The 12,782-nt window shown below is 38.2% G+C and overlaps 1 protein-coding gene across 1 annotated transcript in view; it reads right to left on the reverse strand.

The window, feature by feature from the left end:
* LOC117296755 (2-oxoisovalerate dehydrogenase subunit beta, mitochondrial-like) overlaps nucleotides 1-12,782 on the reverse strand; it is a 49,405-nt gene that overhangs the window by 12,053 nt on the left and 24,570 nt on the right. Inside the window, exons 9-10 of the mRNA XM_033779799.1 lie at nucleotides 8,022-8,108; nucleotides 6,126-6,299 (exon numbers count right to left, since the gene is read on the reverse strand). Coding sequence (XP_033635690.1) covers nucleotides 6,159-6,299; nucleotides 8,022-8,108 — 228 coding nt within the window. The 3' untranslated portion in view covers nucleotides 6,126-6,158. The remainder of the gene's footprint in view (nucleotides 1-6,125; nucleotides 6,300-8,021; nucleotides 8,109-12,782) is intronic.

The following is a 12,782-nucleotide window of genomic DNA, read 5'->3' on the forward strand; positions in this document are numbered from 1 at the left end:
GACAAGGGTACTTTTTCTTTCATTATTATCTCAAAACTTTGACGACCAATTGACACTCTTGCTTGAGCAACAGTTGGTCCAATATCGTGGCCGTTTGAGGCAGCTTGTTCTGGGCATTTTGGTGAAGGACGCTTGCAGCCGCTATGGTCTCTTAATAATAGAAGGGTAAGTACTTCATACTTCATTTCATGTTTTATTATGTGTTGCGCACAGAGGCTCCTGCATTATGAGAGCTCTATAATAAATGTCTTGTATTATTATTATGATAAACGATCTTCTATAGTCATTGCATTTTGATCAAGTCCCATACGAAGCCTTAAATTTTTTACCACTTTTTTTTTGCCTTCAAAACCCCTTGTTAAGACATCTGGAGCTACACCAAAAACACTTGTACTTCAAGTGATGAATGTAATTTTGCTCATACCATTTTGACTGGAACATGTGTAATGCATGTTTAAATCGTTACTAAAAATAATGATAAACCGGTGTCCATGAACAATTCTCTTCAATATTGCTCCATATGGTGGCATTGGGTATTGCTCATTTGCACAGTGAATCATTCCCCAGGTCTTTTACATTGTACATTAATCAGAAGATTTTTTTGTTCTGACAATAATAATAATAACAATAATATCAAAGTCTTACAGCCAGGAACACCGGGGCGACCCCGTCTCTTTGCGATAAGTGCACTGTGTTCTGCGTTGCACAACACATGGGACCAACGGCTTTACGTCCCATCCGAAGGACGAAGCAATGGTAAAGTGTCTTGCTTAAAGGACCATGTGTCACGGTTGGGAATTCAAACCCACATTCTGCTGATCGGAAATACATGTCCAGAGTTTGAATTCGGTGCTCTTAACCGCTCGGGAACGAAAAGTAGCTAGGCACAACAAATTTCTGCTTACTTATGGTTACCCGCATATTGTTGCTTAGCATAAATCTGTTAAGCAATACTTTCTGCTTAAGCAGCTTTATAAAATTTTGACCCAGGGCACTAATGTAAAGCGCAATGATACAGTGTCGTTCTTCAGTAAAGGTGTTCATTTAACTATGGATGTAAAATGGAGCACAAACTCACAGATGTTTCAGCTACGTTTTACCACTTGGCTCCATCCGACTGGCATAATAACTAGATTTTACATTGTTTGTTAATATGTAGGTCAACATTTTACGAGCAGAACACGCATCAAACTTTTTATGGGAGCTTAAGCATTCCTGTAAAAAATTGTAGAAAAAAAATACAAACATATGTTGCAAAAACTTATTTCCTATTTTGATGCGTTCAATAAATGCCTCTTGTGTGTCCGCTGAAACGAATGTGAGTGTCATTGTTTATTTATTAATTAACATTTTCACTGGTACTTCATCCCTTCAACAAAACACCGGTGTCCAAGGATGCTTCCTTTTCTAATTGGTCCATATGGTAGAATCGGTGTTTGGTTGTTTAGGTTTTATATATATTTGCATATATTTATACAATGAAAAGCACTTCGCATCAGTTGCAGTATAACAAGGTCATCTCACTTCTTTTTTTAGAACAAGGGTACAGGTTTGGTAATTACTCAATACAAATATTAACTTAAAAACTGACTTGGTAACGAGCATTGGAGAGCTGTTGATAGTGTAAAACTATATGGGGAACGAACTCCCTCTTAAGTAATGTAGTTTTTGAGACAGAGGTAATTTCTCACTAAAATAATAAAAGACTTCTAGCTAGAAGTCTTTTATTCCTATCTGAAAGCACACAAATTCGTCCAACAAGGATGTTTTTTCTGTCATCATTTTCTCGCAACTTCGATGACCGATTGAGCAAAAATTTTCACAGGCTTGTAATTTTAAGCATCTGATGGGATACACCAAGTGAAAAGACTGGTCTTTGACATCTGCCAAACGTGTACCTTCCCTTTAATGAAACTTGCTATTGGTTATTACTCAAAATATATGTTACCATAGAAAGCTTGGTAACGAGCAATGGGGAGCTGTTGATAGTATAACACATTGTGAGAAACGCTCCCTCTGAAGGTACGCAGTATTTGTGAAAGATATAATTTCTCACTCAAATGATCAGCTGAAGCCTTTATTATGCATCTGAAAGCACACTAAGTTGTGCAACAAGGGTGTTTTTTTCTTTCAATATTCTCTTGAAAGTTCGATGACCAATTTGAGCCCAAATTTTTACAGGTTTGTTATGTTATGCATATGTTGGGATACACCAAGTGAGAAGACTGGTCTTTGACAATTTACCAAACGTGTCCAGTGCCTTTAACAATGATTGTCAGTAGTGGGGAGGAGGTTGACTCATTTGAAAAAATGTGGGGCCATGCAAACAGACAAGAATGTACATAAGTAGGATTTTAAAGTTTGCATTGAGGAAATAGGGTATAGAAAGGTTTGCGGTGACACCATGTTATGATAATCTCTAAATGAGTTGGGGTGGTTCTGAAAAGAGCCATCAAAAGAATGTGTTTGGATATGGGATTTGAGGCATTGTATGGAAGCTTTCAAAAATGTGCATATTTGGTTTGCAGTATAAACACCATGTGTATATCTATGGTACTTGACAGGTAGTTAACATTTGTGCTTTCCTGATCCTGCCAGGCATACATGTATTGCTCAGGTAGGATTCGAACCCATGACTGCCAGTATACTGCCAGTATACTGCCAGTCAAGAGCCGATGTCATACAACTAGACCACCATGCCTCGCCAGCAGCCATGGCAGCTCTTGGCCCAAGATCCGGTGTGGGGTTTTAGTCCTGGTCTTGACACTACATGCCGATTGAGCAAGCTACTTTAACGACACTGGACAGGACACTATTGGTAATTGTCAAAGACCATGAAGACTAGTCTTCTCACTTGGTTTATCTCAAAATATGCATAAAATAACAGACCAGTGAAAATTTGAGCTCAATTGGTCGTCGAAGTTGCGAGATAATAATGAAAGAAAAAATACCCTTGTCACACGAAGTTGTTTGCTTTCAGATGCTTGATTTCGGGACCTCAAAATCTAATTCTGAGTTATTTAAAATCAAAGACGTGGAAAATTACTTCGTTCTCGAAAACTAGGTCACTTCAGAGGGAGCCGTTTCTCACAATGTTTTATACTAACCTCTCCCCATTACTTGTTACCAAGTAAGCTTTTATCTTAATAATTATTTTGAGCAATTACCAATAGTGTCCAATGCCTTTAACCATTACCAAATTTGATCAGACATGATTTCATTGAGAGGACCATTTGGCCCCAATCCAAATAAATTTATGGAAATGAAATAAAGTAAAATTAAGAAGAGAAATAAAGGAATCAAAACAAAATTGCTGCTAGAGATGAACATGTCTCAATTTTGAAAAGTGTTAGACCACAAACAAAAATTAAAAACAAAATATTATTTCAAAACTCAATAAGACAAATTGATCGAGTATTGATTGGAAATGTGAGTTATCAAAACACATTGTTTTTATCTATACTTGCTCACATGTCTTGGCACAAAGGTTTGGATTATGGAAAATAATCACTTAAAAATGACAACATGTACTGATGTTATGCAATAAATTTGCTGGAAAAGAAAATCCAGTGCTAGAGAATGTTAACTGGTTAAAGATGCATATAGCTACTTTACATAGCCCCAATGCAATACTGTAATTCAAACAAAAATGATTTGGTGTTGAACATTTGTTCAACACCAAATCATTTGAAATTTAGTATAGCGGGATTTGAACCAACGACCCCCGGATTAATGTGCCGACGCTCTGCCAACTTAGAATCTTAGCCCTTATGTTGGCGGTCTCCCTATTTTGTCAATATTTAAACCCCAAATCATTAAAACAAATTACCCAGTCAGTTTCCCTTGTGGTTTTTGATATTAAAAAATAAACAAAAAATGGGGAAAGACAAACCAAATCTCAATAAACACTCAGTTTAGGTAAAAAATAAAAGCCTATTCATAAATACCCCAGACAGTTTATCCCCTCTGATTGGTCGAGAGGAGATTTAAAACATTTATGTCCAAGACACTAATCATTATTAATCATCATGAATCATCATGGATCATGATTTCTTCGTCCAGGTCTGGAATGTCACAGAGGCCATGGGCTCTGTTGCCCTAGTCTTGGCTTTGTTGCACCTTTAAGAGGTTACCAATAGACTTTAAAAGGTTTTCAAATGGAAGTGCCCTTCGCCAAACGAAAATGAAAATGCCCTTTTAAAGATAAAATTCTAGGTTCGTCCTTCTGATGGGATGTAGTGTTTGGAGAATGGTTGTGGTATATTTTTTTTTTTTTTTTTTTTTTTTTGGGGGGGGGGGGGGCCGGGTAATTTGTATTGTTTGCAAGTTATCAACATTTATCAATAACTACAATGGAACCCTGTAATCATGACAATGAACGTCAACCCACTGTACTTTAACCCAGGTAATATATGTGTACACAAAAAAAGGTCAACGATATTTACGGTTATGACATGCAACCATAACGACTTTTACCAATATACGTTCACGCAAATATTTAAATGTTCTATAATTAGGGTATTTTGAAGGTCTTTTTTTTAACACGTTGTTCTTAAATAAATCTTCTTTTCAGAGGGAAGTATTTCACCGAAAAATTTGTTCTAGTATGAACTTCATAATCAGTGTGGTGAGCTTTCAGACTTAAAGACACTGGACACTATTGGTAATTGTCAAAGACCAGTCTTCTCACTTGGTGTATCTCAACATACATGACATATTATGCACAAAATAACAAACCTGTGATTTTGAGCTCAATAACATCGAAGTTGCGAGATATGAATGAAATATGTCTGTAATTTTATTGTTTTATCTGTAAATTTTGTAAATTCAATGTAATTTTTCCTATGGCAACTAATTTGAATGTTTTAATAAACCATGAATAATAATAATAATAATAATAATAATAATAATAATAATAATAATAATAATAATAATAATAATAATAATAATAATAATAATAATAATAATAATAAAACAGCCTTGTCTCACTAAGTTATGTGCTTTCAGATGCTTGATTTTGGGACCTCAAAATCTAATTCTGAGGTCTCGAATTCAAATTCAAATATTTTAGTGGCAAATTACTTCTTTCTCGAAAACTCTGTTACTTAAAGGCAGTGGACACTATTGGTAATTGTCAAAGACTAGCCTTCACAGTTGGTGTATCTCAACATATGCATAAAATAACTAACCTGTGAAAATTTGAGCTCAATCCGTCATCGAAGTTGCGAGATAATAATGAAAGAAAAAAACACCCGAAGTTGTGTGCGTTTAGATGGTTGATTTCGAGACCTCAAGTTCTAAACTTCAGGTCTCAAAATCAAATTCGTGGAAAATTACTTCTTTCTGGAAAACTATGGCACTTCAGAGGGAGCCGTTTCTCACAATGTTTTATACCATCAACCTCTCCCCATTACCTGTCACCAAGAAAGGTTTTATGCTTATAATTATTTTGAGTATTACCAATAGTGTCCACTGCCTTTAAGAGGGAGCCGTTTTTCACAATGTTTTATACTTTCAACAGCTCTCCATTGCTTGTTACCAAGTAAGTTTTTATGCAAACAATTATTTAGAGTAATTACCAATAGTGTCAACAGCCTTTAAAAGATATGAATCTGTACTTTCAAGTAAGAGACAATGCGAAACCGCAGTCTGACCTTGTCATATCTAAAGCATTACAAAAAACAACATGTCAATCTATGACCACAAGAGGGCAGTATCACTGCATGTTGGTGGAGAGTATAAACTTAAACTAAAGGGATTGGGTTTTTTTTGTATGCCACAAAACAACCACAGATTTACATTCAACTTATAAAGATAATGATGCTGAGGTGCGTAGTTTTTGAGAAAAAAAATAAGTGAAAACATGTCACGAAAATAATGTAAACCAAACACAGTTGTTAACACTCCATATTGCGATCCGCAGATGTTCGGCACGTGGGTCTTCTAGAGCTGCTGGTAAAATCTCAGTGTGATCGAAGACAAACAAATTCTGATTGGTTCAGATTGCTCTAAGAGTTGGGCGCTTTGAAGCTGCTGGTCAAATTTTACCGAGATTGGTGACAAAGTTAATTCAAACTTTTCCACACAATTTTTTCTCCAACTTTTCACTAACCAAAATGACTTACCTGGAATGACAGTGGATCGGCCCTACCCAGGCTTCAATAGTTGATCATTGTCTTGACAGCTTCTAGACACCTCCATTTGTCTGGCAGGTAGAACGGTTCAAAGATGTGAGGGAAGGGGGTGTCGTAACCACAGACTCGCTGAATCGGGGCCTCCAGATGAAGAAAACACTCGGCCTACAATGAATCAAGAAAATATTGCTGAACATGTTTATGCTTAGCAGAAATGAGCAGGATACCAAACTGTACATGTGACATGGTATTTTGGTTGGTAACCCTGTTCTGGTAAGCAAAAGAAAGTTGTGCTTAGCTTAGCTATTTGTTTGTGCTTATAAGCATCTCTACGAAATAATCAGGGCCCTGGTTTTACTTTACAGCTGAAGTTTTTTCTTCTTTCTTTTTTCTATAAGATATTGCACAGTATCACAAGTCAGGGGGGCCAATTCAAGGTGATGGCCAAACTTGATGGATTTTTACTGTCGACCAAAATCAACTGTCATCAGAGGCCTGTTGCCACCTACTCCAGCAGCAGATTTCACAAAACGCTAGGAATAATCCTATCTCAAAGGAGAACGAGTTACTCAGACTTAGGATGGGTTCCATGCGTCCTAATGTCAATGGGTACAGAGCTTAACTCGCCCTAAAGCCTAAGATTAATCCTACAAGAGTTTGGTGAATTGGTGAAGTCGACGGTTGGGGCTGAATCAGGGTTACCCCCTTCACAGTCCGTACGGATACATGTAGGTATGGGTATCATTCACTAGGAACCTTGGCCCAATTTCATAAAGCCTGTAAGCACACAAATTTGCTTAGCATGAAATTTCTTCCTTGATAAAAAACGGGGTTACCAACCAAATTGCCACGTGATTTTCAGGATAAGCAAACAACAGCTGAATACAAGTATCAAGCAATATGCAACAAATGGAAATTTGGTTGGTAATCCCAGAGTTTTTTTTTTTTTCAAGGAAGAAGTTTCATGCTAAGCAAATGTTTGTGCTTCCAGGCTTTATGAAATTGGCACATGGCTTGTGAAGCAGAATGCTTTACATTACCAAGAACAGAATACAATCAAGAGGGTGGGTTCAAGTCCTAACCTTGCACTGCTAAGTGGTGTGATTATGCACATATAAGAGCAGACCTGGAATCTCATCATTCAAATTGGCAAGGCCATTTTCATTTTGCAAAGGGCACTTCCACTGGAAAATCTTAAAGTCAATGGGGAACTTTTGAAGGGGCACCAAGACCAGGGGCACGGTGGCCTGCATGTAATTCCAGGGCCCGATTTCATAAAGCTGCTTTAAAAGCAAAAAATACTACAAGGTACTTTAAAAATTTCTGCTGAGCAGAAATGAGCAGGATACCAGTCACAAATTAGACATCTGACATAGTAGTTTGGCTGGCAACCATATGTCATCTGGTAAAAAAGAACTGTAAGCCAATTTTTGCTGTGCTTAGCTACTTTTACTGCTTAAAGACACTGGACACTATTGGTAATTGTCAAAGACCAGTCTTCTCACTTGGTGTATCTCAACAAATTTGAGCTCAATTGGTCGTCGAAGTTGCGAGATAACTATGAAAGAAAAACACCCTTGTCACACGAAGTTGTGTGCTTTCAGATGCTTGATTTTGAGACCTCAAAATCTAATTCTGAGGTCTCTAAATCAAATTCGTGGAAAATTACTTCTTACTCAAAAACTACGTCACTTCAGAGGGAGCCGTTTCTCACAATGTTTTATACTATCAACCTCTCCCTGCCCTATTACTCGTTACCAAGTAAGGTTTTGTGCTAATAATTATTTTGAGTAATTACCAATAGTGTCCACTGCCTTTAAGCAGCTCTGAAATTGGGCCCTGGCCTATAAGAACCTAGTATTATTATATCAGTTGCATCCTTTTTACCTGAACTGTTGCAATGATCTCTCCGGCAAACCCGCCTGTGATGGGAGCTTCGTGGGCAACTAGGAGTCGACCTGTCTTCTGTACAGACTACAAGAAGCAAAAGAAGACAAAATAAGAAACTTGATTAATCTCCAACAAGAAATTACATTGCTCACACAAGTTTAAAAAATACCACAAATATTAAAAAGTTACAAAAGGCAGATACAAATATTGCACAAGAAACAATGCACAAGAATTTAATGATACAATTTTACCCGGTTAGGCCATGTATACAACAAGAACAGTTGCAACACGATAAAAATTATTTTTATCAAAAGTAAGGCAAATATTGTGAAGCAGCACTCATCTTTTATACAATGCGTAAAAAAACGTCATACCCAAAGGGACAAAAGAGTGAAGATGGCAGTTAGAGTGAGCAGCCGGCAGTCTCATCCTACCACTTCTTGGAATGACACGACCAGAGTACAAGATCAAATTTGCTTTATTGTTATTATTATTCAGGTATTTATTTAATTTTTTTATCTGGTATTGGAAACAAGAGTTCCTAAAGCACTGTGACCCGTAGGCCTGAAGATACCTGTGTAGAGAAGATGATGAAGAAATGTCAGTTTAAGATGGCGGAGGAAAACCCTAGAGAATTATTTCAGGGTAAACCTGAACAGTCAGGTAGGGAATCCACATAGTGCCCCCTGTGGGATTCGAACTGGGGTGACGAGGCAAGACACCACTACACCAACCTGACTGCCCTAATATGTTTAAATTAAAGTGCCCTCTTCATGTGTTTAAATTCATACAATTCAGGTTCGTAAATGAAAGAAATACCTTTAGCTTTGAGGCGTGGTGTGGGACAGTGGGAGTGCATTTTTTTAAACAAAATTTTACTTTACAATCAATGCCGAAGAAAGACACACTCAGCCAACCAACCAAAACATTTTGTTTGCACTTGTTTGCCAAGTGCCAATTAATTGATACATTCCTTAATCATTTCCGGCAGTTGGCGTGGGGCAAATATTTGTTTGATAGTGTGTGTTCAAACCAGTCCAGTTGTTGAAACAAACTATACAAATTGACTCTGAAGCGCCTACGCTTGGCTGTTGAGTGTCATTCCCCCAGCTTAAAAAATAATGACGCATCGTTCTGGACACACAACAGGGCCCAATTTCATAGAGCTGCTTTTAAAAGCAGAAAATATTGCTTAACAACTTTATGCTTAGCAGAAATGATCAGGCCCCAATTTCATGAAGCTGTTTAGCAGAAAATATGTTTGACAAATTTTTCTGCTAAGCACAAAATGAATGGGGCACCAGTCGCAACAGCGTCAACTTAATATGGACTGTTGGCTGGTAACCTGTTTTTGCTAAGCAAGATTTTCATGTGCTTAGAAGGTTTTTATAGTTACAGGCTTTTTGAAATAATGCCCAGGATACCAGTCACAAATTATGTGACATGGTATTTTAGCTGGTAACCCTGGTCTGGTAAGCATAATGATGTTATGCTTTAGCTACTTTTTTGTGTTGAAAGGCAGTGGACACTATTGGTAATTACTCAAAATAATTATTAGCATAAAACCTTACTTGGTGACGAGTAATGGGGAGAGGTTGATGGTATAAAACATTGTGAGAAGCAGCTCCCTCTGAAGTGTTCGAGAAAGACGTAATTTTCCACGAATTTGATTTTGAGACCTCAGATTTAGAATTTAAGGTCTCGAAATCAACCATCTAAAAGCACACAACTTCGTGTGAAAAGGGTGTTTTTCTTTCATAGTTATCTCGCAACTTCGACGACCGAATGAGCTCAAATTTTTTATTTTATGCAAAACCAGTCTTCATTGTTGGTGTATCTCAACATATATGTTGAGATACACCAACTGTGAAGACTGGTCTTTGACAATTACCAATAGTGTCCAGTGTCTTTAAAGCAGCTCCAAGAAATTGGGCCCTGGTTCTGATACAAATTTTGTGGTGTGGCGAAGAACACCTGAAAATATTCACTCTCTCAAAATGTACCAAAATGCACTCATGTCCACAGCCACAATCAATGGTTCGTGACATTTTGTTCATGTTCAATGTATGAACAAGAGTCTGATAGGCAGTTATAAAAATAAAAAAAAGTAATTGAGTTTGTCGAATACAAGAGCTGAAAAAAGCTCCTCAGTATTTATCTGGTGTTCATTTTGGTGTCTTTGCAACAAAAGGTGTACTCATCGGTTTGTGTGTTTGTTTGTTTGTTTGTTTGTTTGTTTGTTTAGAAGATCTTCCCGTCAAGGGAACTCTGCAAACTCCCACAATCATGGAAATGGTATATAAGCCTGTATGCTTCATTTTGGAAAGGGAAAGGGCACCAAGGCATTTTCTCCTTCATAAAGGGCACCCTATGAGGAAATAGTAAATTTTGACTGGACCATTTCAAGGGCACGAAGGCAATGCCCAGAGGGGGCATCGAGGCAACCGCGTTGTTGCCTCAGAGAAGTATTAGGTAGGCCTGTTGAATAATTACCAAACATTTCCAGTGGCTGTAGTTGTACACAAAAATATGTATTTAGATTGTACCCTCACAGCCCTCGAAATCACCCAGAGCAGTGGGTTATTTCGAGGCAGGGCACCCACAGCAATTGCCGCAGTGCCCTTTGCTTTTGCTGCGGTGCCCTTTGGAAATTTCCAATACAAATCTACATCGACAGAAGTGTCGCTTCGCAGAGAGAACTTGCTTTGCCTCTTCAAAAGCAAGGTTCAAGGTATGCCCTCACTATATTGTGTTACCCACCCCTCCAACACCCCTCTCCCCAACCCTCCAACACCCCTGTCCCCAACCCCCAACCCTTTCTACCACCTTCACCCACCCAAAATGTGACTACCCCAGTCATCATTAAAACCAAACACACAGCCCTGCCCACGATCCGAAGAGTGGTCACTCTTATACAAACGTTTCACAAATTAAAAGCTATTCTCGTCTGCCCTAATCAAATTTCACCCGCCCTTAATTGAATACTCTGTGACTCGGGTTCTGCTCGGATAACTTTTTATTGAGTTACTAAGGACGGATAAGAGGAATCGTCATGTTTTTTTTGGGGGGGGAGGGGGGGAGAAGGGGGGTTATGATGATGACAGTCTCAGCTCTGTACTATTTTTTTTTCTCTGTGACTCGGGTTCTGCTCGGATTATTTTTTTTTGAGTTACTAAGAACTGATAAGAGGAATCTTCATGTTTTTTTGTTTTGTTTATTTTTGTGGGGTGTCGGAGAAGGGAGGGTATCGTTGATGATAGTCTCAGCTCTGTACTATTTGTTTTCTCTTGAGATTTTGTTTCTAACAGATAAATTATGTTTCAATTTGTAAGAGAGACACTTTTGGCGATGAACTCTTCTGGATTTCTAACTTTCTATCTTAAAGACCATTGCCTTGGATTGAGCGAGTTCGTCTGTCAGGGATGTGATAGACTGTTGAGAAAAAAAACCTGAACATGCAGGCTTGAAAAACTTGCGAGCTTGAAGCCCAATTATTAACATTTATCTTTAGTTGTAAAAGCCCCTACTCTGCATTTGGGGCGTGATAATAAGGTAACAAATAACAGAACTTCTCTTTTTAAGGGCAAAAAAAACCCAAGAATTCTGTTTTTAAAACGATGGAATCACATCCCTGGTATATGATAAGCGTTTTAATTTGTTCATTACAAAATGCATATGGTTAGAAAGATTTTTTTTTTAAGTAGAATATATTGATCAATACAAATATGCTTTGAAAATGTGTTGTTTTCCTTTTATTTAGCGAAATTACACAGCACTGCAATTTGAGTAAAGTTTTTGACTCCTCAAAATGGCCGACCATGTTCTCTTGGTGTCTCTACTTTCACAACTAACCATAGAGTTATATATAAGAACTAGAGGGCGCACGAGTGATGCTTCGTGCACAAACGCCACGGGCCCGCAAGATGACAAGCGCATCATTCTGCACGCGCGTTGAATATGAAATACACGTTTGAGGTTTTTTTTATTGAACGCTCACGCGATGCTGTTTGTTCAACTTACAAAATGGCCGCACAAACACACGCTGTGATGCTAGTTTTGTCAACTTAGAAAATGGCGGCATGTGCGCATGCCAGGGCGCGTATTTAGGCCAGTGCGCCCTCTAGTTCTTATATTTAACTCTATGCAACTAACACAACTTTCGAAACCAAAGGTGGTATCAACATGGGGTTCCACTAGCACTCTTTTCCAAATGTAAAAAGTATCCTTGAAAAGAACTGGGTCGCTAAACAACTCATTGTGCTTGTTCGCAAAGCTGCTGTGGCCATGGTCCAATGTCTGCTCATACACGTTTTTTTATTTAACCAAGGAAACGTACGTCACGCATACGCTTGCAACAGACATCACAGCCGCAGCGAGTGGTTAAGACTAAATAGAATACCAGACCGCCTCCTTGTGTCCTACTTCTTCATCCAATGGTTTGTGTTCCCAATGCATGGCTGATTGCGTCACTGAGCAATTAGGCGCGGCCACGCAATGCTTCGTGCGTAGATGCTTAAAGGCAGTGGACACTATTGGTAATTACTCAAAATAATTATTAGCATGACACCTGACTTGGTATTGATTAATCGGGAGCTGTTGATAACACGAAACACTGTGAGAAACGGCTCCTTCGGAAGTAAAGTAGTTTTTCGAGAAAGTAGTAATTTTCAACGAATTTGATTTCGAGACCTCAGAATTAGATTTTGAGGTAAAACAGGGTTTGCATGCAATTCACATTGTCTTTAGTAGAACAGTGTG

The sequence above is a fragment of the Asterias rubens genome, chromosome 11 (genome assembly GCF_902459465.1).
Source record: "Asterias rubens chromosome 11, eAstRub1.3, whole genome shotgun sequence".
NCBI lineage: Eukaryota > Metazoa > Echinodermata > Asteroidea > Forcipulatida > Asteriidae > Asterias > Asterias rubens.